This window comes from Trichophyton verrucosum (assembly GCF_000151505.1).
Source record: "Trichophyton verrucosum HKI 0517 chromosome Unknown contig00695_1.f1.exp, whole genome shotgun sequence".
NCBI classification, from domain to species: domain Eukaryota; kingdom Fungi; phylum Ascomycota; class Eurotiomycetes; order Onygenales; family Arthrodermataceae; genus Trichophyton; species Trichophyton verrucosum.
This window is the reverse complement of record NW_003315276.1, coordinates 22,407-45,620: the sequence shown is the minus strand read 5'-3', so window position 1 is coordinate 45,620 and position 23,214 is coordinate 22,407. Positions and strand designations below refer to the sequence as shown.

The following is a 23,214-nucleotide window of genomic DNA, read 5'->3' as shown; positions in this document are numbered from 1 at the left end:
AATCTTTTTTGCTTCAGCGAGTAGATTTGATTAGTAATTTATATTAGTAATCTACATTAGTCATTTATTAGTAAATTTTTTCACGTGATAATGGCATGATCCCAAAATGGAAGAGCCCGGCGTTCCGCATCACATGACTGGCAGCTGAGGCTAAACCAAAAAGGAACAGCTTTATGCCAAGCCTCTGAGCCCCTTTTGGGAAAGTTTATTTTTCTGTTCATTTCGAGATGCAAAAAAAAAAAAAAAAGCGAGCAAGCAAGATATTCAAAACTGCCAACTCACAACAACAGCAACAACAACAACCCCTTTTTTTCACCTGTTATCGCACATCCTCGATCGCTGTTCCCGCTCGCTATCCACGCCGATTTCAGAGAATAAAACAGATATACCACGATGTCGTCTTCTCAACTTGAAGCCGAGAACCATGAGCGCGATGCGGCATTTAACAAGGTCCTGCACGGCAACACCAGTAAGGCCCAGGGTGGCCTTGCTGCTATGATGGGAAAGGATAAGAAGGCCCAGCAGGCTGCTGTTGATGAGTATTTCAAGCATTGGGACAAGAAGCCCTCTGCTGATGAGACTGAAGAAACCAGAGAGGTGCGCTATCTCCACTGACTACTGCAATCACCATGCTAAGTGGGTATCGCATTCTGCAGGCACGAAGAGCTGAATATGCTACTCTCACCAGACAGTAAGTTTCTGCTGCGGTTGTCTGTAGAATGGCAATAATGGACGCGGGGTCTGACAATCGCATCTAGTTATTACAACCTAGCCACCGATTTTTACGAATACGGGTGGGGAAGCTCATTCCATTTCTGCCGTTTCGCCTACGGCGAACCTTTCCGTCAAGCCATTGCCCGACATGAACACTATCTAGCACACTCGATCGGCCTAAAAGAGAACCAGCTTGTACTGGATGTTGGCTGCGGTGTCGGTGGCCCTGCTAGAGAGATCGCCAAATTCGCCGGTGTCAATATCGTTGGTTTGAACAATAACGATTATCAAATTGAGCGTGCCACGCGTTACGCCGAGAAAGAAGGTCTCTCTAAGCAGTTGCGATTTGTTAAGGGTGACTTTATGCAAATGTCCTTTGAACCAAATACCTTTGATGCCGTCTACGCTATAGAAGCTACCGTTCACGCCCCTTCTCTAGAAGGTGTTTATTCTCAGATCTTCAAGGTTCTGAAGCCAGGTGGTGTGTTTGGCGTTTATGAATGGGTCATGACTGATCAGTACGACAACGACAACCCTGTTCACCGAGAGATCCGCCTTGGAATCGAACAGGGAGATGGTATCTCAAACATGGTAAAGGAATCCGTTGCCGTCGAGGCTATGAAGGCCGCCGGTTTTGAGCTTCTTAAAGTGGAAGATCTTGCCAACCGTCCCGACCCCAGCCCATGGTACTACCCCCTTGCTGGCTCCTGGAAGCACATGTCCTCAATTGGAGATCTTTTCACCATCATGAGAATGACCTGGTGGGGTCGTTCCATAGTCCACCGCGTCCTCGGCTCCATGGAGAAGTTTGGTCTCTTCCCTCAAGGCTCTCAGAAGACTGGAGACAGCCTTGCATACGCTGCTGATTGTTTAGTCAAGGGCGGAGAGATGAAACTCTTCACTCCTATGTTCCTCATGGTTGGCAAGAAGCCAGAGTAAATACCCAATGTACTCTGCCTTGGCTACACCATGCCTCACGTTTATTTTGCATGACTGATTCCGCTTCTTTATCTTCTGCTTCTTTTTCACTTCCTTATGTCCATATATACATGGTTTGTTGAATATGCTTGTTTAATTCTAGATCATATGTGACATCTTTTCCTTCATTAGGTCTGTTCACTCATTTTCCTTACCTTATCGACTATATGGCCACTGGCTATACATAAAAACTATTCAATTTCTATTTATTTATAGCGTTAAATACGTACTGTTGCTATCTTTTGGCAAAGTGATACCCGAATACCTAGAATGGGCGACCTTTGGTTGGAAGTATATCTTACTATTTGGAAGGGTAAAGTTGCTAGGGCTGTCAGCTTGTCATTAGCGAGACAACCAAAGCTCCCTAGAGGACATAACAACAAACACATATTAGTGTCCTCCTGTCGCGCCTCATGACAATACACCTTGGATTTCATCAAGCCACAAAAGGATGGTGATATTGAGCTTCCCCTTACTCTGCCTCTTTTTATCTACTTTATCCTCTTTATCTCGTCTTCTTTGGTACTTGCTTTGAACCTCCTCGGCGCCAAATAAACAGTTATCAAAATGTCGCGTCCTCCCCGTGAAGCTCCTAGTGAAGTCCTTAACCCCCCTGGGCAGCTTGTCCCCTTTGTCTATGAGGGACTTTGCGGTGTCCGTCATCCTGGAGTCAACGGAGGAGATGGGCTGAAGTTCACCTTTGCCGAGTTTGCTCCTAGAGCCATCTGCCTGCCTGGCTTTGGCCATACCCCTGAATCGGCCCATTTGGCCTGCCGCTTTGTAGCGAACTTGGCTGCGCGCCATCATGCCGATCTACTTGCCATGAGGTCCTGGGACTGCCAGTTCTGCGGTATCAAAGCCTCAACGTTCAACCTGGTAGTCGTCTCTTTTCTGTCTCCTGAGGCTGGGACCGTTGACCCCATCCGTCGATCTGTCTGGGGCTATGGTGTGCCTATTTGCCGGACTGCTGGATCTTGCGATCAAAAAGCTGGGCGACTTACAGCCGAGTTACGCGACACCTATATTTCTGGCCTCGCCACGCCACCTTCTCCCTCCTGTATGATGTGTGGAAGCACTGAAGACCTTATGCTTTGTAGCGGCTGCAAGGTAGTTCGGTAAGTGTTTCTCTATACAGTTCACTTATTCTATTTATACAGCGTATTAGTCTATTAGCCTAGAGCTAGATGGTAGCCATCTCCAGATTTTACCTAAGGTTCTAATATTCTTTTTCACTATAATAGGTACTGCTCGCTGGAGTGCCGCAGAGAACATCATAGTGTGCATAAGAAGGATTGCCGGGCTGCACAACGTGAGAAGTTAAGGGATAAAATACAGGAACATCTACTGAGACAAAGAGACTCTCACTTCTCAAAGTTCAAGGTGAGAAAGCCTTAAGTCTAAGAGGCACCTGCTTAAAGATATATAGTTGGGTTCTAACACAGTACAGAGAGTTTTCTACACCTAAGTCAAGGGGAGCCAGTTAAGGGGAATAAGCCAAGAGGCAAGGTCTGGAGAGAATGATGGGTACGAAAGGGAAAATCCTGCTGCTTATTTACTCGTATTCCGCCATCTTTGTACGCTCTCAAAATGCCCAGTTGAAGTCCTAAGTTTAAGGATCAGTTTCTACCTCCATTATAACTCCCTTGGTCAAAGTTTCTAGGTCCCAAAATACCCATGTCCTGACTAACGCATTTGCGGAGGATAATGTTCTAGCCCCAACTCCCTTGTCTACATGTCCACTGGCTCCGGAGAAAGAGAGGATGTATGGGAGTCCTCCTGCTCTGATGCCTTCAACTACGTTTGGTAGACCGGGGCATATCGGAAGGTGAAGGTAAGTAGTACGGAATATGGCATCTTACTAGGAGCATAATGCATCTTGAAGTGAGTGGTAAAGTCTAGGGAGCTCACCATGTCGCACAAGAAGCTGCCTCCTACCCCCGAATACGTTTATGAAGAAAGAGCAGGACAGAATAACCACGCGATACTGGCGGTGATGGCACCAACTGTGACCTGAGAGGCCGTACCATCCAGGGAATCAATACCACACCCGATGGAGATGGGTGACAGAAGTGGTCATGGGACCTCTGCTGCCGAAATAATAGCTGGAACTGTCTATGGAGTTGTCAAAAACGCCTTGGTGGTCCAGTGTCAAGATTCTGGATAACAATGGATCTGGTTCCATTTCTGGCATAACAATGGGGATGGATTGGAGTAGTAGTGTTGTCACCAGAAGGAATACTGTAGGCAAGGCAGTCATGAATACGAGTTTCGGAGGGTCGTTCTCCGCGACTATGAGCCATGCGACCGAAAACGTAATCAAGGCGTGAATATTCGTTGCTGCCTCAGTTGGTGCAGGGAATATACGCTTACTCCTTTTACGCTTCTCAATATGGCTTCCAACTAATCATGTTGTTTAGCGTGATGCGAGCCAGGGGTCCCCTGCCTCAGCTAATGGTGTCCGTACCGTTCCAGCCCGCTCGCTAGCCGATGTCCCAGCTAGTTTCAGTAGTTATGGTTCCATTGGTAAGTTTCTATGTAGTTTCTCTCGACTATATTTGTTACGTTGACAATACTTATAATATGTATAGTTGATTTCTATGCCCCCGGAGTTGTCATTACAACAAGACTCACAGTAATAGACCTGTGACAGTATCTGGAAGCTCCTACTCAGCCACCCAAGCCTCAGGAATGGCAGCATTCGTAATTGATGTGGCAGTAATTTCAGGTAAAACATGTACTGGCTTACATCTATCCAGAATCCCAAACTGGGGGCTACCTGGTCGCTTCTATATACAATGGTAGCGGGTTGTGATTGGGTGATGTTTGTATGAGGATTTGCTGGGTTTGAGCCATACGTGGTTCGCAACGTTGGAGAACACGTTGGTTACTCACTATATCCGTGTTCTCCTTTAGATAGGGCTATCTATCAAGTATTTTTCAAGGTAAGCAAGATAATCCTGTCCTTCGTTGAGAACAGGAAGCAGAGAGCCTTCATAAGGTATATGCGTGAGATGTCTCCGCTAACTCCGTGACTGAAGGAGAATAGGTAAAGTCCGTCCAATCAAAGCGAAGGAAAGTGAAAAACACTAAAAATAAACAACGAAATCAAGCTTTTAAGCCTTCCTGAGCCAAGCCTCTCCACGTGATGTCGGAGCTTAATAGACGCCGACTTCCCGGATGAGTCAGCAGACTTTCTCTCTCTTTTTCTCCCATGTTCGCAGTTGTCAACATCGAGATTATCATCCAGTTCGCAGGTACAAACGCATTGTTCGGCCGCAGGAGCAATTGGGATGTCCATAAGGCTGCATATATACTTCGGGCACGAGATAGACCCAATATGACTTCCTCACTGAATGCACCAGCTTATTATGGCCCCGAGAAGATGTCGGCGCCCAGAACGCCCGTCTCGGGGCCGAAGCCAAGGGCGCTCCGCTCCGAACCACGGGAAGAGTCGATCGCCGGAGTTAAGATCATAGAGTTTTCTTGCTCCATGCCTTTGACTCAGGCAGACACAATATCATCTCGGAGTTTGTTTCAAAGAGTTGGCCGGTTTGAAAGTACACGAAAAGTTGTAGTATATAATTAACAGTCATGCCGCGCCTGTTGACTGTCATGATGGAAATACCCATCACATCAAGAGGTCTTCAAATATTCAATACAGCATATCATTATCATTACAACCAGACTGATTGATACGTCTGCTTTTTATCGTTACCCGAACGAGTCTGTTGTTCTACGTCCAGCCATGGGGGAACCAGAGAAACGTTCTATCGATGAGGAGAGCACTGGCACCGAGGAGAAGGTTGTCGTGCAAGATGACTCCCAGTACCCGTCAGCAAAGAAAGTTATCCCAATCATGATAGCACTATACTTAGTTGTGTTCCTTATCGCTCTGGTAAGTCTACCCCTTTCCACCCTTTACCATCAATAATGCATTCTTCTAACTTCACCGTAGGACCGAACTATTATCGCTACCGCCATCCCGAAGATCACAGATCAGTTCCATTCCATTCAAGATATTGGCTGGTATGGTAGCAGCTATTTACTCACTGGATGCTCCTTCATGCTACTCTTTGGCAAATTTTACCAGCTTTACTCCCCCAAATGGGTCTACCTCATTGCGATCGTGATCTTTGAGGTCGGCTCAGCAGTGTGCGGAGCGGCTCCTAACTCAACCGCCTTTATCATTGGTCGAGCTATTGCTGGGCTTGGTTCGGCTGGTGCCTTCTCAGGGACTGTAATCATCATCGTCCATAGTGTTCCCTTGCGCAAGCGGCCGATGTACACCGGTTTGATGGGCGGTATGTTTGGTATTGCTTCCGTTGCTGGCCCTTTACTTGGTGGCCTGTTTACCGACAAAGTCACTTGGAGATGGTGTTTTTACATCAATCTTCCCATTGGAGCCGTTACCTTGGTCATCGTTACTTTCCTCCTCCGCATCAACATCCCTCGAAAGAGCACAGCAAGCTTGACGCTGTACCAACAATTCCTCAAATTGGACCCCTTAGGCACTCTTTGCTTCATGCCGAGCGTTATTTGCCTTCTCCTTGCCCTCCAGTGGGGAGGCACAACATACCCTTGGTCAAGTGGGAGAATCATTGCGCTGTTTGTCGTTTTTGGCATCCTTCTCATTGCCTTTATCGCAGTCCAGATCTGGCACAAGGAGGAAGCAACCGTCCCACCCCGCATATTCGTCCAGCGCAGTGTTCTTTCCGCCTTCTGGTTCACAATTTGTCTCGGCTCCTCGATGATGACGATCATTTACTACCTCCCGCTCTGGTTCCAAGCTATCAAAGGTGTTAGCGCTGTCAAATCTGGAATTATGAACCTCCCCATGATCTTATCCCTAGTCATTGGAGTGATTATGAGTGGATGGTTAGTCACGGCAATTGGATACTACGCCCCCTTTATGATCGGCTGTTGCGTCCTTTCATCCGTGGGTGCCGGCCTCTTAACCACCTTCCAAACCGACACTGGCCACGCAAAATGGATTGGCTACCAGGTTATCTACGGCATAGGGTTGGGAATGGGTATGCAACAGGGCTCTGTCGCATGCCAGACAGTCCTGTCCAAGGTCGACGTTCCAATAGGCTCCTCTTTGATTTTCTTTGCTCAACAGCTCGGCGGAACGATCTTTATTTCAGTCGCTCAAAACATCTTCACAAATAAACTTACCTCCGGGCTCCAGCATATCCCCGGCCTCGATGCAGCCAACCTTGCTCAGGTTGGCGCTACCACTATCCGTGATCTCGTTAAAGATCCAAACACTCTCAGGCTGGTATTGGAAGTGTATAACGACTCAGTGGTCAAAACTTACTACATTGCCCTGGCAATGTCCTGCGTTGCCATTCTTGGTGCGCTCACTATTGAGTGGAAGAGTGTGAAAGGACAGGAAAAAGCATAATTAGACCGGTTATCGTGACATGAATTTTCTTCTACGCTCTTCTCTGGATTCATCTCGGCAAAGGCGCATTATTTGGAGTTCGTGGGGTCTCATTTCTTGAATCTTATATAGTATGGCTATAATAATAATGTGCATAGATAAACTTATCTAACACGGATAAATGAATGAACTGCTGAAATTAAGAATACGGCAAAATTTCTACAATTACTTTCGTCCCATCATTTTATTTTGCTTCTTTGTTTAATTTAAGGGATCGCGACACCAATGTAGATACGAGGCAGATTGCGTATCTGTATAGAGGCTTACATATAACAAGATGAAGACTCGATAACATAGTTGCAACACATGTATATAGCCAGTGTTGTTGACGAGCGAAAATACCGTCAATTCACTCGCCACTGGAATGGAGAGAGCCCATTGAATGGACTCTGAACGCATTCATGATCATGATACCCAGGACGCCGATGACACCGATACTCTTACCCAACTCCATAGCAGTTTCGTTCCTGAACTTTCAAACATAACAAACTTCGAGGTTTCCACCAAATCCAGATCTCTGAACGAACAGGGGGTTGGTAAGGCACCCCAATAGCGGAATATATGACAATAACAGTGAACTAACTGTTAAAACGCAGAAACGGAGCTTATACTAACGAGACCCAGAAAACGGCTCTATCCAGATAACGAGACGCGGGATCCCTATACGAATCTGTATGACCGGTCTGGAGATGATGGCGCACTTTTTGCAAACGTCAACACTGTCCTGCCTTCAGGCATTCAACCAGGTGACTTATCCACAGGTCATGTTGCAAACCATAGTAACAGTTCAAATGGTCCAACGATGATTCTTATTCTTAGGGAAAGTGACAACTTAACCATATCTTTGCACGCACTACAAGACACGTCAAGTAGTAGACAAAAAGCCAGAAGTAAGTGCACATTTTATGATGGTATACCCATACATAGCCATACAAGCTGATATTTTATGCCAATTCAAGTCTCTCTCAATGCAAGGCCAGCTATTAACCCTATAATTATGGATGGTATGGGTTTGAATCAAGATTATGTATGGGTAACATTTCATAGCCCCGGATTAATCACTTTGAATTAGTTTACAGGGCAACAGTATCATCCCAAGAGATAGATGGTCTGATTGGTCTTCATGAGCTTATGGGGTATCCATCTTCGATGTAATAATGATAAATGGACTCTTTTCTTTGTTTTATGTCCACCTGTCCTTAAGCCACAAAGATATCACCCCTGGTGTCTTCATGGGAACCTATGCGGGCCTACTTTTCCCCCAATTGCTTGTCCAGGATTAATCGAGATCTGATTGGTGATATTTAGCAAAATTCAGGACCCAATAATATTTTGAAAGTTCCTCTCTTCACTCTTATTACTAAGCAAGCTATAGAATTGGAAACTTAACAAAAAGGGGCTAAATACCCACGTGACTGTTAATGTCACGTGATAGACGGAAATCCAATTCTTCCAGGCAGACGGCGGAGGAGGATCAGGTCAACAGCGCGTAGTTAAGACAATGCGAGAAGGCATTGCTAGGATACGCATGAAGAAAAATCACTTCTACAGAAGCAGGAGAGGAGGATAACTCCAGCGTTTGTATGCATAATACCCTTTAGTTATTCGATACCCACATCATGTCTTCGACAGTGGCGGCGGACCCTGCCCCTCCAACGCTGAAGCCATATGCCTGTGTTTTATGCCAACAGCGAAAAGTCAGATGTGACCGGCAGAGCCCATGTTCAGGCTGTCGCAAGTATGAAGTCAACTGTATATATCGCCCGCCACCAGCACCAAAACGACGCAAGCGACGGTCCCCAGAGGAAACCCTGCTTGCTAGGCTGCGCAAATACGAAGAACTCCTCGTAGGATTAGGAGTGGATGTGAGCAATATCGATGAACATAAATCTGATAGCCAGCATGCGGCTCCGGAGGCTCCAGGGCTGACCTACAACTCTGGTAGTGGTAGTAAAACAGACCCTGATGGAGACCAGGAGGAAGACCTGAAAAACCAGTTTGGCCGCATGATAATCAGGGATGGCAAGACTCATCTCCTAGAAAACAGCCTATGGGTGAATTTGAGCAGTGAGATTGGAGATCCGGATACGATTTTGGACGTCGCAGGAGATAATGCCAATAGTAATGGAGACCCTTTCTTGTCACTTGAAGATTCCCCTCTCTCGGATGGTGGAGAATTCATTATTGCTGGGTCCACTGGAGGGTCAGGAAGTCTGCGCGCCCTTCACCCTGATACGGTACAGATTTTTAAGCTGTGGCAGATATATATTGACAACATGGACCCGGTGACGAAGCTGTGCCATAAGCCAACAGTCCAGCAGCAGATATTAGACGCAACATCGGACCTGGACAATATACCTAAAGATGTCGAGGCGCTCATGTTCGGCATTTATACATGTGCGGTTGCTTCTCTGCGGGAAGATGACTGCATTTCTCGACTCGGGGAAACACGAGAGGCGCTACTTAGCCGGTTCCATCTGGGAGCCAAGCGTGCATTGGTCAGGGCCGATTTCCTTACCAGCTCGGATTTGACGGTGTACCGAGCATTTCTTCTATACTTGGTACGTGTAAAGGTAACTCTTCTACATTGGTCTTGCTGACGAAACGGAATTTTTAGCTTTCCCTAAGAGAATTCGTAGACGCACAGACGCTATGGGTGTATAGTGGTGTAGCTATGCGAATAGCACAACGCTTGGGGCTCCATAGGGATGGTGCTCGGTTTGGCTTGCCTATATTTGAGGTTGAGATGCGGCGGCGTCTGTGGTGGCCCACTGTATATTTTGACGGCCTCTGCGGAGAGTTATGTGGCATGGGCGCATCCTTAGCCGCTGGTTCGTCTTGGGATACCAAACTTCCACTCAATGTTAACGACTCCGAAATAACGCCCGGCATGCGCGACCTACCGATAGAGCACAAGGGAATAACTGAAATGAGCTTTTGTCTGGTGCGGTATGAAGTAGGCCTATTACTTCGTGACTTGGCCTCCCGGAACACATTTGACGGGGCCTGGGGAGCAGTGACCGACAAGTCAATAACATTGAGTGACCGGCTTAAACGAATTGATGCCTTAGAGGCACTTCTCCAGGACAAGTATATGCAATATTGTGATACGTCGATATCCTTCCATCTTTTGACCTGGGTAGTCGGCTATAGCTGCATCGTAATGCTGAGATTCAGAGCACGATCATTCTCAAGAGATGCCCAAAATTCGCAAGAAGTACGCGACGCTTTGTTCGCCGATACCCTGCAAATAATAGCAAACTACCATACTTTCCGCTTGACCCCGGGCATCCAACGATACTACTGGCATGTCACTGCAAATTTCCAGTGGCATGCCTTCATCCATCTACTGAACGAGCTTCAGACACGTACAGAAGGGGAACAGGTCGACAGAGCATGGGAGGAAGTTGGGAACGTGTATACTTCTAAACCAGAGCTGTTATCAGAGGCCAAGAACCCGCTCTACATCGCAATTGGGAACCTCACTCTGAAGGCCTGGGACGCGAGGAAGGTATCTCTTGCACGAGCGTCGGGTGGTCTTAGCCAGGACACCATTGTGCCCCCTTGCTTCATTGAACCCCTTCGAGCTCGGCGAATGGCATCTGCTCCTCCATCATCGGCGTCGTCACCCCAGGGAGCGACTACAAGTGGGCAAAACATTGCTCAAACATATCCGCCAGCTGGTGGTCAGAACCAAGTTTCAGCGACACCACCCTTATTTCCACCTACAAATATGGCAGTACCCACGTACGAGATGACCAATGGGTACGGATTGATGCCAAACATGCCTTCCTCCAGTGCCGTACCATCTTATGAGCTACCGGATAATCCCGTTGACTGGTCTCAATGGGAGACCCTCTTGCAAGGGTCAGCAGCTGATATGAACTTTGAGATGTAATGGGCATGTGTCATAATCTCCCTGAAATGTGTATAATATGATCATACTATAATAGTATATACCGTCCAAGTTACATATCTTCGCGTTTCCCTTCCTCCTGCTTGGCTTCTGTTTCATCCCCACATATTGAAAACACAGGGAAACCTTGTATAACCTTGATCTGCTTCGGAAAAGCTTCGGCCCCATTTTCGGCAATGCAAAAACAGAACCTCCACCTGGGAGAAACTTACCAGTGCCGGGAATCTATACTACTTTTAGAGTCCCCAGATAGCTCGTGGCATGGGAATTAGGAACGGAAGTATCGACGTAGCGTCCAATCGATGAGAAAAACTGCGGTGACTTGACCCAGCTCCACAAGTGAAACTCGATAAGATGGGGTCCCGCCACTTGATAACATCACATTTATGTGGCGATCACTTCTCTTGTAGAACGGCGGTGGGAGAATGGGGATATAATATACAAGTATTATAGGGGAAAGAACCCTCCCGCTTGACCACGGCAAGAGCTAAACAAATACGCCTTCGTTGCACTAGCCTACGTCTTCTGTGATGCGCTGGCTGCTTCGCCTACTGTTTGGCGTATTTCAGATGAGTGTGTGCAACAGGCTTGGCGTGCATCCTTGGCGCTTGTTCCAGGGGTCAAGCGCTAAGCGGCAATAAGCTCCACAGTGGAGCTTTTATGCATGTGTGATTGGCGTTAAGTAGCCAATTGGATTCTTCAACTGTACGCCAAGAAGATCTAGTGCCATCACATGATGTGTTCAGACCAGTCTCTTGGCGGTACGTGTCATGTGAACAACGTTAGAGCGCAGGGTCCAAAGCTTATATGAGCGACACGATTACCCCGTCTTTTTGACTGGGAGGAGTGTTTGGGAACGTGGAGCGCGTCTATGACACTGAATATGGCCATCAGGTGCGTATAGAGCATTTGGTTGCAGTCTGGCAGCGAAAAAGCAGTCGCGTTGTGTCCTGTCGGGACTTTCGGTGTGCACAAGGGCCAGACGGCTGAGAAAACGGAACTCGACAATTGGCTGCAGACTCGACAAAGTCCAACCCCGGCTAGCCTTATCAGGACTAGCGTGATGGATCCCGCCGGCCCAGGAGCCGGTGAGCCCCCGCTAAGCCTAAAAGGGAGCCTCACGCGATAAAACTCTGTTTTTGGTCGGCTTTTTTGCTTCTTCTTCTTTTTTTTTTTGTCTCTCTCGGGATTCCATGATGGCCGGTGACTTTTTTGAAGGCTGGGATGGGTTGGCAAGAAGACAGCTTTGTTGATTTGAGATGGGAGAGGGAGAAGGATGCGAGCGGAAGACCTTGTAGCACCCCCCTTCGATCGACCGATCAACCCGGTCAAGCGGCTGCCTGTCACGCAATCTCACGCTATACGGAGCAATGGCTGTGTCTCGTCTTCAGCGTCGCATGCTGCCTTCGATCCCTTGCCACTAAACTGGATAAGGGTTTGGCGTGGCCGTCTCGTCTTTCCCGACGGCTGGCTCGTCTGCTCTTTGCTGCAGGTTGCTCTTATGGCGGCTGCTGCGGGTCTCCGGGGGAGGAGTAGCAGGCGGAGGAGCTTTCTTCCCACCAGAACCCGCGAATAAGGCGTTTTTTTCTCTCGCTCTTCGTCTTTCTCCACTTGGGTCTCGAGTGTATATAAGTTGTCCTGTACATCTCCTCTTTTCTCTCTTCATTCACTTCCAGCTCCATTCACTTTTCCTCTTTGTAGCCGTTCTTTTCTTCTATTTGATACCCCTTCCAGCAGCGTTAAGCCAGCTCTCTTCTTGCTCTCTCTCTCTTTCTCTCAGGCAATAACAACCAGAGCTTCTGTGTATCAGACAGTATCAGCAAGCCGGCGACCATGGCTCAGTCAAAGAAGCCGAATGTGCTATACATCATGGCAGACCAGATGGCTGCCCCCCTGCTGTCTATCTATAACTCATCCTCCGTCATCAAGACCCCAAATCTCGACCGCCTCGCCAAAGAGGGCGTTGTCTTCGACTCAGCGTATTGCAACTCGCCTCTCTGCGCCCCGTCCCGCTTTACCATGGTCTCTGGCCAGCTTCCCTCCCGGATTGGAGGCTACGACAATGCCAGTGACCTCCCAGCGGACACACCCACGTACGCTCACTATCTCAGAGACCAGGGCTATCACACTGCTCTGTCTGGCAAGATGCATTTCTGTGGTCCGGACCAGCTGCATGGCTACGAGGAGCGCTTGACCAGTGACATCTATCCCGGTGACTATGGCTGGTCTGTGAATTGGGATGAACCTGTAAGTCTTTATCAGCACAAACTAAGGTGCAAGATATGCCAATAATCGCCTGCCACTTGCTCTTTATCTGTAGTTGTATATATGTATATATATATATGTGTGTGTGTGTATATATGCTGACTGCTGCAGGATGTCCACAAAGACTGGTATCATGACATGTCCTCTGTTATGGAGGCCGGCCCCTGTGTGCGCACCAACCAGCTCGACTTCGATGATGAAGTCATCTACAAGGCGAAGCAGTACCTGTACGATCATGCCCGGCACCGTAAAGACCAGCCGTTCTGCCTCACGGTCTCGATGACACACCCGCACGACCCGTACGCCATGACGCAGGAGTTCTGGGACATGTACGAGGGCGTCGACATCCCCCTTCCCACGACCGCGGCCCTCGACCAGGCCAAGCAGGACCCTCACTCCCGCCGCATCCTGAAGATCATCGGCCTCCTGGGCAAGGAGATCCCAGACGAACGCATCCGCGCTGCTCGCCGTGCCTATTTCGCTGCCTGTACCTACGTCGACACGCAGATCGGCGCCCTGCTGGCCACGCTGAAGAACTGTGCCTTGGACGAGAACACCATCGTCGTCTTTTCCGGCGACCACGGAGACATGCTCGGCGAGAGGGGGATGTGGTATAAGATGTCCTGGTTCGAGATGTCCGCCCGTGTGCCCATGCTGGTCTACGCCCCCGGACGCTTCAAGCCCAAGCGAGTCAAGGAGAACGTCTCAACGATGGATCTGCTGCCGACCTTTGTGGCCATGACCGGCGGCTCGCTGTATCCTGGCCTGCCCGTCGACGGCGTCTCGCTGATGCCGTACCTTGCGGACGATGCCCCCGGCGAGAAGACCGACACCGTGCTGGGTGAATACATGGGCGAGGGCACTCTGGCACCGTTGGTAATGATCCGCCGGGGCGCCTGGAAGTTCATCTACTCGCCCATCGACCCTCCGCAGCTGTACAACGTCGAGCAGGACCCGACTGAATCTAACAACCTCGTCGCCAACATGGCGCTGCCAGCTCTCTCTGATAACAGCTCATCCGGCGGCGCCGTCACTGGGCCTGCAGCACTGCCTACTCCTCCTACGACTTCACCGCCGGTACTGAAGAACCCAGCAGCCTCCGCCGTGTTGTCTCTCCACGCCGTCCCGACACCCCCTGACACCCCCATGCTAGGTAAGAAGGCCGTGGCTCCTACGGCCGCTGAGATCACCTCGGCCACAGCGACGAACGACATCACTTCTCTCTTCAAGGCCTTTTTGCAAGAAGTCCATGCCCGCTGGGACTTTGACAGGATCCAGCAGCAGGTCCTCAACTCCCAGCGTCGAAGACGCCTGGTCTACTCTGCCCTCAGCAAGGGGCGCATCACTTCCTGGGACCACACCCACATCGTCGAGGGAAGCTCTGTCTTTATTCGAAACCACGGTAAAGGTGCTCTGGGCGATGTCGAGACTATCAGCCGTCTCCATGTCCCGGTCTCTGTTGGCCGTGAAGTGCAGTACCGCCCTCAGTAGGGAGTGATGTCTTCAGGCCTATTAACTAATGACTTCTACGATTAACACGATTTTCTTTCCCTTTTCCTTTTCCTTTTCCCTTTTTTTTTTTCTTTTTTTTTTTTTCTTTTTTCTTTTAGCATAAGATATCGATTGGTCTTGGAGTCGAGTTGTGTTTACTCTGCATTCAAAATGAAGAATAAGCTGGTACTATTTACTGTCACTTCCCTGGATATTTCAATAAAGCCTTATTACAAGTTAAACATGACTCCCGTAGTTTATATTCCAATGTCATTATATAAAGCAATATAGCAAAATATACATCCAAATAGTACCCTATCTAAGTGCTTCCATGGACCAGCCGTCCTCCAACCCAGACAGCCTTGACATTTCTATCATCGCCTGTCCACATCCATTTGGCAATTCGCTCTTCCCAGCTCTCCCATCCAAATACGCACACTTTCCCAGAGTGTTGCAAATCCAGCTGCTCAGGGGTAACGATGCTGTCAGTGTCACTTTCAATGCTGTCCCCAAGCTCGATCATTTGTGCGTCCCAGAACATCCCCTTTTCAAACCCGCCGATTTCATCCTGCATATTAAACACCTTGGCTCCGCCCCTGGTGGCTAGATACAGCGCTTCCTCGACACTGAGCTTGTTGCGGTTCCCGTCCTCCTTGGAGCAATGGCATGCTACTAGCCTGGAGACGAGAGACGCTTGTCTGGCTGTCTCGAGGACACTTGGGCTGTACCCTCCACTAACATCAGTGCCGAGACCAACGTTGAGGCCATCGTCAAGCAGGACGCGAACAGGACACATGCCGGAGCTCAGCGAGGAATTTGATGTGGGACAGTGCGATATTCCGGCACACCTCTCACGGATCAGGGCTCGTTCGGACTGGTGCAGATGTACTCCGTGCGCCAGAACGGTACGGGGAGTAATCAGTTTCGCCCGGTCGTATACCTCAGCGTATGTCGAGCAGTCTGGGAATAACGCCTTGACTGTCTGAATCTCATCGTCGTTTTCGGAGATATGTGTCTGGATGTGGGTTGGCGGGCTAGTAGACGCAGCAAGCTCACCTAGCTGAGCGAGTCCTTCACTGGTGCAGGATATGGCAAACCGCGGAGTGATGATGGGCTTGACCAGCGTGCCTGACGGGTCTAGACGGTGGATATATGACATGGACGCCTTGGTTGCGTCCACCATGGCAGCTGTTGATTCGTCCCGGTAGAAGTCAGGACAGGTGTCGGGATTATCCATGCAGACTCGGCCAATGAACGCTCTCTGGCCCCTTGAATGGCAGACCGAGGCCAGCAGGTTGGTGGCGGGGACATGGACGGTTGCATAGTATGCAGCGCTGGTGGTGCCGTGGGACAGCGTGCGGGCCACGACGGCGTTGTACACGGTATAGGCTCTCTTGGTAGGTGTGTCGGGGGCGTTTTTGTCACCGAACGACGCCTCCATAGGAAATGTATACTTGTTCAGCCAGTCAAGCAGAGTCGTTGACCCGAATATCCCGGAGTTTGGGTATTGAGGCGCATGAATATGCGTGTCTGTTCAACCCGGTTAGCTTTCGGTCGTGGCACAAATATATAGCTATTGCAGCAGGCATCTCTCTTACCGATAAAACCAGGGAAGAAGAAGCCGTTCTTCTCTACCCTGGACCGTACCACCCTGACAACCGTCGCCTGGGTGCTCTCGACCTCGTTATCATTGTATACTAGCTTCCACCCCATGCTGGCTGCCAGCTCGTCCAGCTCATCCTGCCCCCTGACGGCCCAATCGAACCCCGCGATGCGTCCGTCCGAGTTATCGACCCAGACAACACCATCCTTGACCAGCAATTCGTATACGGGAGCAGTTGTCGATGTCGCCGGCGCCGCCGGTTCGCGTGGGAGCTGGATAAATGTGCCCTGGTACAGTGTGAAGCTGTGGCATCCGGTCGTGGCCACCGAAGTTATCTCGCCCATGATAGTCGAGTTGGTTTAGTTAAAGCGTCTTCGAAGGTATTTCTCCAGGCGACAAGCCATCGATGACACGCAGAAGCAGGCCGGGACTAGAGATGCTGCATTTATATGGACTCCGCATCCCGGGCTCACTGTCCCCTCCCGCTGTGGTTCTCGGGGTCCTCCGGCTGGACGATAGCAGCGGCGAGGTTGGCGAGAGTCGGGCGGCGCTCTCTCTGGGCGAACGGCGAACGCAATAACTAACTAGTTAACTAGTTAGTTAGTCACGGACAAGAAGGCGGTCGGTGTCGAAGACGATGCTGTCTTATATTCGTGCGGCCAGCCGCGAGGTTTTGTCGACGGTCAGCCTGTGCAGCAACAAGAGGGACCGCCACGACCAGGCAAAAGACGCCGTCCCGACTCTTCTCTGGCTCTGTCCGTCGCGAACCAGGAAGAGTGCCGGCGACCTCCGCTTTGACTGGCTACCGCGGGCCGGTTGACTAACTAGAGGATCCGCTGGGCCTTCGGTTCGGTTTCAGCATCCCCGCCGAGGTGTATAGGTGTATATAGAACAGTTAGTTAAGACGCCTAGGGAGGACAACAGGCGAGCCCATCTCATTTTATGCCAGATTTAGTTGTATTCAGAGTCCAGAGCAGTTAGTTGACGTGTAATAATAATTAATTATAATATTATTGAATAGAAAAGTCGTTGACTATAAGTATTTATTGACTTTGTTACAACGAAGTCTTGCGGCTCTTACGAGCTTAACTTTATTTCGAGGAGTAACACTTCGTCTGAGCATTTCATTCAAGGAGAAGCGTTTTGATAGTATGAGTAGATATCTCAGCCAGGAGACAGCGAGCGCCCGCCTATCATCATCGAATGCGCATATTCTTCAGCTAGCCACCTAGTTGTTAAGGAGGTAGGAAGACTGCTCGATCTTGTCCGCACTGGCCGCGAGCGCAGATCCCCCTGGGTAAAGTATAGCCGATGTACTATTCGGTCCATTATTAGGGGGCTGGCTGGATCCTAACGTGATTGGCGCTTTTCCTGTTGTCTTCACCCAGGTATTTGTCGGTGCCCTGTGGACACCAGGCCCTCCAGAACTCGTCGTCCTGGCAGCCAGGATCCTGCCCACGGAGGTCTCGTCAAGGTACTTTCGCGCCTTAGAGAAGCCGGTACGACGCAGGACGCAAAGCAGGATTAACGTGGAGAACACCGCTGCGATCAGGGCCAGGGAGATAAAGGCCAATACACCATAGCGGTATTTATAATGCACGCGTCTCTCGTAAATAGTGACAGGGATTCTCTTCGCCTTGTCAGCCTGGTCACCATCACGTTTCGCGAGGACCTGCTTGTTGTACCCGTCTGGACTGATGCTTCTAGTTCCAGTGACCGCGTTGAGGGCGACATCGGTCCAGATGAGATCCTTGATCTTGCCTACAGTACTGGCATTTCTGGAAAGTTCCTGCCACAGCCGATACATTGCAAGCTGGTTTTTGCCGTTGTAGTTTTCGCTGAAGCTCGATGAGCCATCCCCGTAGGCGACCCCCAGAGCATCACTGTGGAAGTTCAGGCCCGGAAGATTCTGGGAATCGATGGAACCAAGGGAGCTGCTGTCACCTCCTGGCAGGTAGAGAGATTCTTTCCTAATGGTGGAAATGTTTTGGTCTCCTATTACGCTCTCCGGCGTTACCAGACCCCATAATGATCTGACATCACGGAGACGCATCGTGGTATTTTCGACAGCCCATAGTGGCTTGGACTCTTCGTTGGGATACTCCTTCTCCCGAATGCCCATTACAGTCAGAGACGAGAGGTTGTCTTCGGTGCCATTGAAGCGGAAGTCAACGGTTTTAATAATGGCCTTTATCGTGGAGGCGCATGAATACATGGGCACGGTCCAGCTGGAACCCGGGTCGAAGATCAGAGATTCGCCTGCACCAACTCGTTGCGGTGCACCGTATTGAAGCCCGCACCTGGCAGCAATGTTGGTTATGTTTGCCAGATCGAGTCCACCCAAACCAGTGCAAAGAAGGCCTGTTTCATTTTATTTGTTAATCATGTTACTCATTGTAAGATGCGGTGACTACCCTAATAGATGCCTAAAGAAGATGGCGGATATAGAATTTGCACTTACTAGCAGAGGAGAAGTTCAATGAGTCAATTTTCCAAGGATTAGAAAAGAGATGAGGTTTATTTGGAGTGGTGATGTGGCTGGAAGTGAGATTGGTCCCGTTGATAGCCAGGTCCGTCCCGCTAAGATAATATCCAAAAAGTGAGTTTGTGATGATACTATCCGGTTCAATGAGTAGGGTGGTCGAACTTGAGTGGTCAGACTGGAGTGGAAACTTCTTGCCGACGAATGAGTCGAGATACGAGAAGGCTTTCGACTTCGGGTCACTTTCATTCCGGAAGTTGGTTACGTTCATAAACGCCATGGACCAAACGTTGTTGATCCAGGCGGCCTTGTACGCACGATTACGGAGATCTGGATTTCTCTGAGTATCGTTGCGGTCCCAAGAAGGATATTTCTGAATAAGATTTGCAAAACCGCCTCGATCGGTCAGCACAAGGTTGCTGATCTGGTTACTGATTGATTCAGAATTTTTCAGGGGGATAGAGAAGTCTAGGGTTAGGTTGGTGTCGACGCATTGGGTTTCCGGGACGATGAAGAGAAGGTCTTCAGACCAGGAACTCCCGAATGGCTCGACAGGAGGTGCAGTGTGATTCCGGAAACCAATCCCTCCGTTCTTGGTATCAACAACCAAACCTTCAACGGCTTCTATCCGGTTGTTGAGAACAAAAGTAGAGATCTGTCGAAAAGCTCCCACGGGGTATCTCGTGCCATTGTCTACTACCAAGTTATCGGGTCTATCCTCAATCCTCGAGTAGGTGTATGATCGCCACTGGATGTCGAATATACTTGACACAGAGCTCTGCTGGGAGGAAAGGCCGCTTTGGAACATATCTATCACACGCTGAGGGATTCTGGTGTCATACCAATCGCCACTGACGTGTTCTCCCGTGGAGTTTTCGGTCGAGGTCAAATTGCCGTTCGAGTGAGGGCATACCTGGGGAGTAAACCCTCCGCAGATACGGCTGAACCGCACATTGCCTCGTGCTGGTGTGCCATAGCCAATAGGCGAGGTGTCTTTGATGTAGTGGAAATCCACAAGTTTGGTATCCTTCCTCGGAGACACTCCTTCATACAAGCCCAGTGGAGTCACAGTAGCAGTGAGACCGAACAGGATTGTGGTAATGGTGCTAAGCAATGTAATAAATACAATACTTCGAGGCAGGCCAGTTGTTGATGCAGAATCTGAACGGAGAATTCGAGGCCAGAGGGAAGAGTGGAAGAACCTGCCAGCCACGGACCTGGTTGCCAACATGTAAGTGCAAATGCACCACGACATTCGACCAGAGGACTTACCAAGACGCGGCAGAGAGAGTGATGGAGGAGTTCCGCTCCGTAAGTAAACCAAGGAGAATAAGCGGAAGGGCCAGTGGTACAGCAATCTGGACTGATTAATCCATTATTATTAGTCTTGACCTGACGAATCTCCTGAAAAATGAGTTGCCAAAGAGTGAAGCCCACCGAAGAAGATGGCCGCGGCGATCATGCCGGAAACCGACCCGACTGTGAGTTCCCCTAGGTGTACCATTTTGCACGGTATCTCCTTGAAGCAGTAATAATGACCATAGACTGCTGGTATAGAGTCGAAAAGACGCAGGAAATTGTGACACAGGAGGGGAACACACTCAGAAGAACTGAAAAGGGGGGACTCTCCCCTCCCTTTCCCCTATATATATCTATATATAGCGGCTTAATTTCTCGCACCACACCCATCACGCCGTTTATACGGGGCTCAGATAAAGGGTAACATTTTATTTCTCCCGGGTTGCGTGTGATGAGCCAATTACATCTCGACAATCAAGATTCATAAGTAAACCGACCAGGGTCTATCACTTTTGTTCTTTATGCATGGACGGGTCAGAATTTGGGTAACTCTGGCTTAACTAGCAGATAGCCACCCCAACCGCTGGGCCCTGCGCGATAATCGTCGCTTTTTCCCCTGAGTCAAAGGCACGTAGCACCAGCCAGAGAGATGGAAAATATCCTGTCTCCCCCTGATTGCCACGAGAGATGCAAGTGTGGGATATAAAAGTGAGAATAAGCACTGCGCCAAACGCCTCGAAAGTGGATGGATGCCCAAGTCTGACTGCGGCTCAACCAGTCAAGTGTTACTTCAACAGGGTAGTTATACGAGCTGCTTCGTATACAAGAGTCAACATCAACCACAGGGCGAGACAGATGATGATGACCGTCCAGGGGTAAGAAGGGTGAAGACTGAATTTTAGGCCAGTTTCAGCCTCTAGTGACTCTCACGTCGCCGTAGTTATACGAAGATGTGAAGCTCCTCGGATTCCGGTGGCGCTGATTGGCATGTCGCCCCTCTTTCCCCCGAGAAATACGATATTGCGTGCAGAGATCGAGTTTCCCGTTATAGCGGTGCAATCAATGTCTGAATGGAGTTTAAGGCCTTGGTCGTTTTTGAAGCCCTGGAACGCCTTAGAACGAGCTCCTCGTTCGAATATTTTGCTTTGCTGCGGATATGGCTTTTCTGCGGCTCTTTTTCCCGCGGTCTATGGAGTCGTTAGTTAGGGGGATCGACTAGTTAAGATGTCAGCTAACTAGCCAGTTAGTCTTCGATAGCTATCAGCCATCGGCCCTCGGAACCCGTCTATTAAATAAAGGAGGAGTGTTCAGCAGCTTGTTATTTGGGCACATCCTTGGTGGCTGGAATGAGATCGCGAGGACTCTATTCATTGGGGGTAACTGATGGTTAGCTAGTTGGTGAATGTCGTCAAAATAAAACCTTTTAGGGCCGTCGTGGGCTTTCATCACGTCAGCAACGCTTCTTTTCTCTTTACCGTCGACAGTCACTTCACACGACTTATGCCTTCACTCTCAGGCATGGCTTATGAATTCTCACCTGTACATCAGATCAATGAAGCATGGCAGGAAATCATTAGTTTCTGGGAAGTACTTGCAGATTCCGAGGAGTACAACATTAACTATTAATAGGTCCAAATTTGCAGAGAGCTCTACCGGGCTGCTCACCTTATGGCTCAGCAGTTTGATACGTTGATACCACGGCTGCCAAAGGTTCAAAGGCGGGATTTTTGTATGAAGGAAGACTCGAGATGTCGCGGAGGCTGAAGGAATTGCCTAACCCAACCATGTCAATAACTATTAATATGGCAATGGCACTCCTTCTGTCCTGTGGCTTGCCGACTTCGACAGCCTCTAAGAAATTGACACCATAGCTGGGGACCGGTGACCACTATTACGCTTCATTCTGCATGGCACTGACGAGTTGCCAGGCTCTCATTCGCGAATAATGGCCGTCGGTGGGTAAATAAGGCCTCTGCAGACCATTTGGCCACTTTCTGAACCCTCTATCTGCCTTCCTTCGTTGTCGTTTCGTCCGTTTTTGGAAGTTGTGTCGACTTTTGATGTGGTGTCACGTGATTGCTGAGTAATGTGTCGGTTCTGCTTGGCGTTAGAATGCCAAAAGTCACCTGATTGGCGATATATATTCACTATCGGCTGCTCGCGGGCCAGCGTGCTGCTGCGTGGACCGCGGACCGTGGACCGCAGAGCTCAAATGGTACCGTTGATGGTACCGTTAATGGGACCGTGGACCGTGGACCGTGGACCGTGGACCTTAAATGGTACCATTTTGGTACCATTTTTAAAAGTGCTCTAAATCGATCCGGGACTAGCTTAGATATATTCTACGTATAATTTGGAGCTGATTGATATATACCTCGCCGTCGCTCGGCCTCGATTAAGCTATATAAATATGCATTTTAAAAAGACCTCAAATGGTACCGTTAATGGGACCGCGGACCGTGGACCGCGGACCTCAGATGGTACCATGGACCTTATGGTACCATTTTTTGGTACTATTTTTAAAAGTGCTCCGAATCGTTTCGGCACTAGCCTAGATATATTCTACAGACAATTTGGAGCCGATTAATATATATTTTGCCGTCGGCAGGCCTCCATTAAGCTATATAAATATCTATTTTAAAAATAATAGTGGTGCCGTGGACCGCGGACCGTGGACTGTGGACCGTGGACCTCAAATGGTACCGTGGACCGGGACCGCGGACCTCAAATGGTGGACTTGGCCCCAAGTCTTGCTTTAAAAGTTGTAATGCTCAAGAGCTTAAAGGCCGTCGACGCCGATGTTGAGATAAGTGGTGTATAAAACTAGATTTTGAAAGTAATCAGTACGGATATGAATTAGCTATAAGTAGATGATAATAAGCATAACTCACGGTCTTCAACGGTAATTTCAGAAGTATTAGTATACCCAAAAATACTCAACAACTCCTTGTTATCCATGAGTTATATATATTATTGTTAGAACGGGGAGTTGCAGAATAGTAGACTAAATATTAGAGTAGATA

At 49.1% G+C, this 23,214-nt stretch overlaps 7 protein-coding genes across 7 annotated transcripts; 5 read left to right on the top strand and 2 right to left on the bottom strand.

Annotated features, from left to right (window-relative positions):
• Positions 1–393: 393 nt before the first annotated feature.
• On the top strand, positions 394–1,653 carry TRV_06345 (uncharacterized protein; the record flags this gene model as incomplete). The annotated part of the gene is made up of 3 exons (XM_003019581.1): positions 394–597; positions 657–691; positions 759–1,653. 3 exons carry the CDS (start codon positions 394–396, stop codon positions 1,651–1,653), a joined length of 1,134 nt encoding a protein of 377 aa, XP_003019627.1.
• Positions 1,654–2,259: 606 nt separating this feature from the next.
• Positions 2,260–3,087, top strand: TRV_06344 (uncharacterized protein; the record flags this gene model as incomplete). Its single annotated transcript, XM_003019580.1, has 2 exons — positions 2,260–2,807; positions 2,970–3,087. 2 exons carry the CDS (start codon positions 2,260–2,262, stop codon positions 3,085–3,087), a joined length of 666 nt encoding a protein of 221 aa, XP_003019626.1.
• Positions 3,088–5,437: 2,350 nt separating this feature from the next.
• Positions 5,438–7,096, top strand: TRV_06343 (MFS multidrug transporter, putative; the record flags this gene model as incomplete). Its single annotated transcript, XM_003019579.1, has 2 exons — positions 5,438–5,587; positions 5,648–7,096. The coding sequence occupies 2 exons, from the start codon at positions 5,438–5,440 to the stop codon at positions 7,094–7,096; spliced, it is 1,599 nt and encodes a 532-aa protein (XP_003019625.1).
• Positions 7,097–8,754: 1,658 nt separating this feature from the next.
• TRV_06342 (C6 transcription factor, putative) lies at positions 8,755–11,033 on the top strand (the record flags this gene model as incomplete). Its single annotated transcript, XM_003019578.1, has 2 exons — positions 8,755–9,696; positions 9,753–11,033. 2 exons carry the CDS (start codon positions 8,755–8,757, stop codon positions 11,031–11,033), a joined length of 2,223 nt encoding a protein of 740 aa, XP_003019624.1.
• Positions 11,034–12,884: 1,851 nt separating this feature from the next.
• On the top strand, positions 12,885–14,807 carry TRV_06341 (uncharacterized protein; the record flags this gene model as incomplete). The annotated part of the gene is made up of 2 exons (XM_003019577.1): positions 12,885–13,298; positions 13,428–14,807. The coding sequence occupies 2 exons, from the start codon at positions 12,885–12,887 to the stop codon at positions 14,805–14,807; spliced, it is 1,794 nt and encodes a 597-aa protein (XP_003019623.1).
• Positions 14,808–15,126: 319 nt separating this feature from the next.
• Positions 15,127–16,754, bottom strand: TRV_06340 (guanine deaminase, putative; the record flags this gene model as incomplete). The annotated part of the gene is made up of 2 exons (XM_003019576.1): positions 15,127–16,337; positions 16,406–16,754. The coding sequence occupies 2 exons, from the start codon at positions 16,752–16,754 to the stop codon at positions 15,127–15,129; spliced, it is 1,560 nt and encodes a 519-aa protein (XP_003019622.1).
• An 884-nt stretch (positions 16,755–17,638) lies between these two features.
• TRV_06339 (uncharacterized protein) lies at positions 17,639–20,123 on the bottom strand (the record flags this gene model as incomplete). The annotated part of the gene is made up of 2 exons (XM_003019575.1): positions 17,639–18,771; positions 18,872–20,123. The coding sequence occupies 2 exons, from the start codon at positions 20,121–20,123 to the stop codon at positions 17,639–17,641; spliced, it is 2,385 nt and encodes a 794-aa protein (XP_003019621.1).
• Between the last annotated feature and the right edge of the window lie 3,091 nt (positions 20,124–23,214).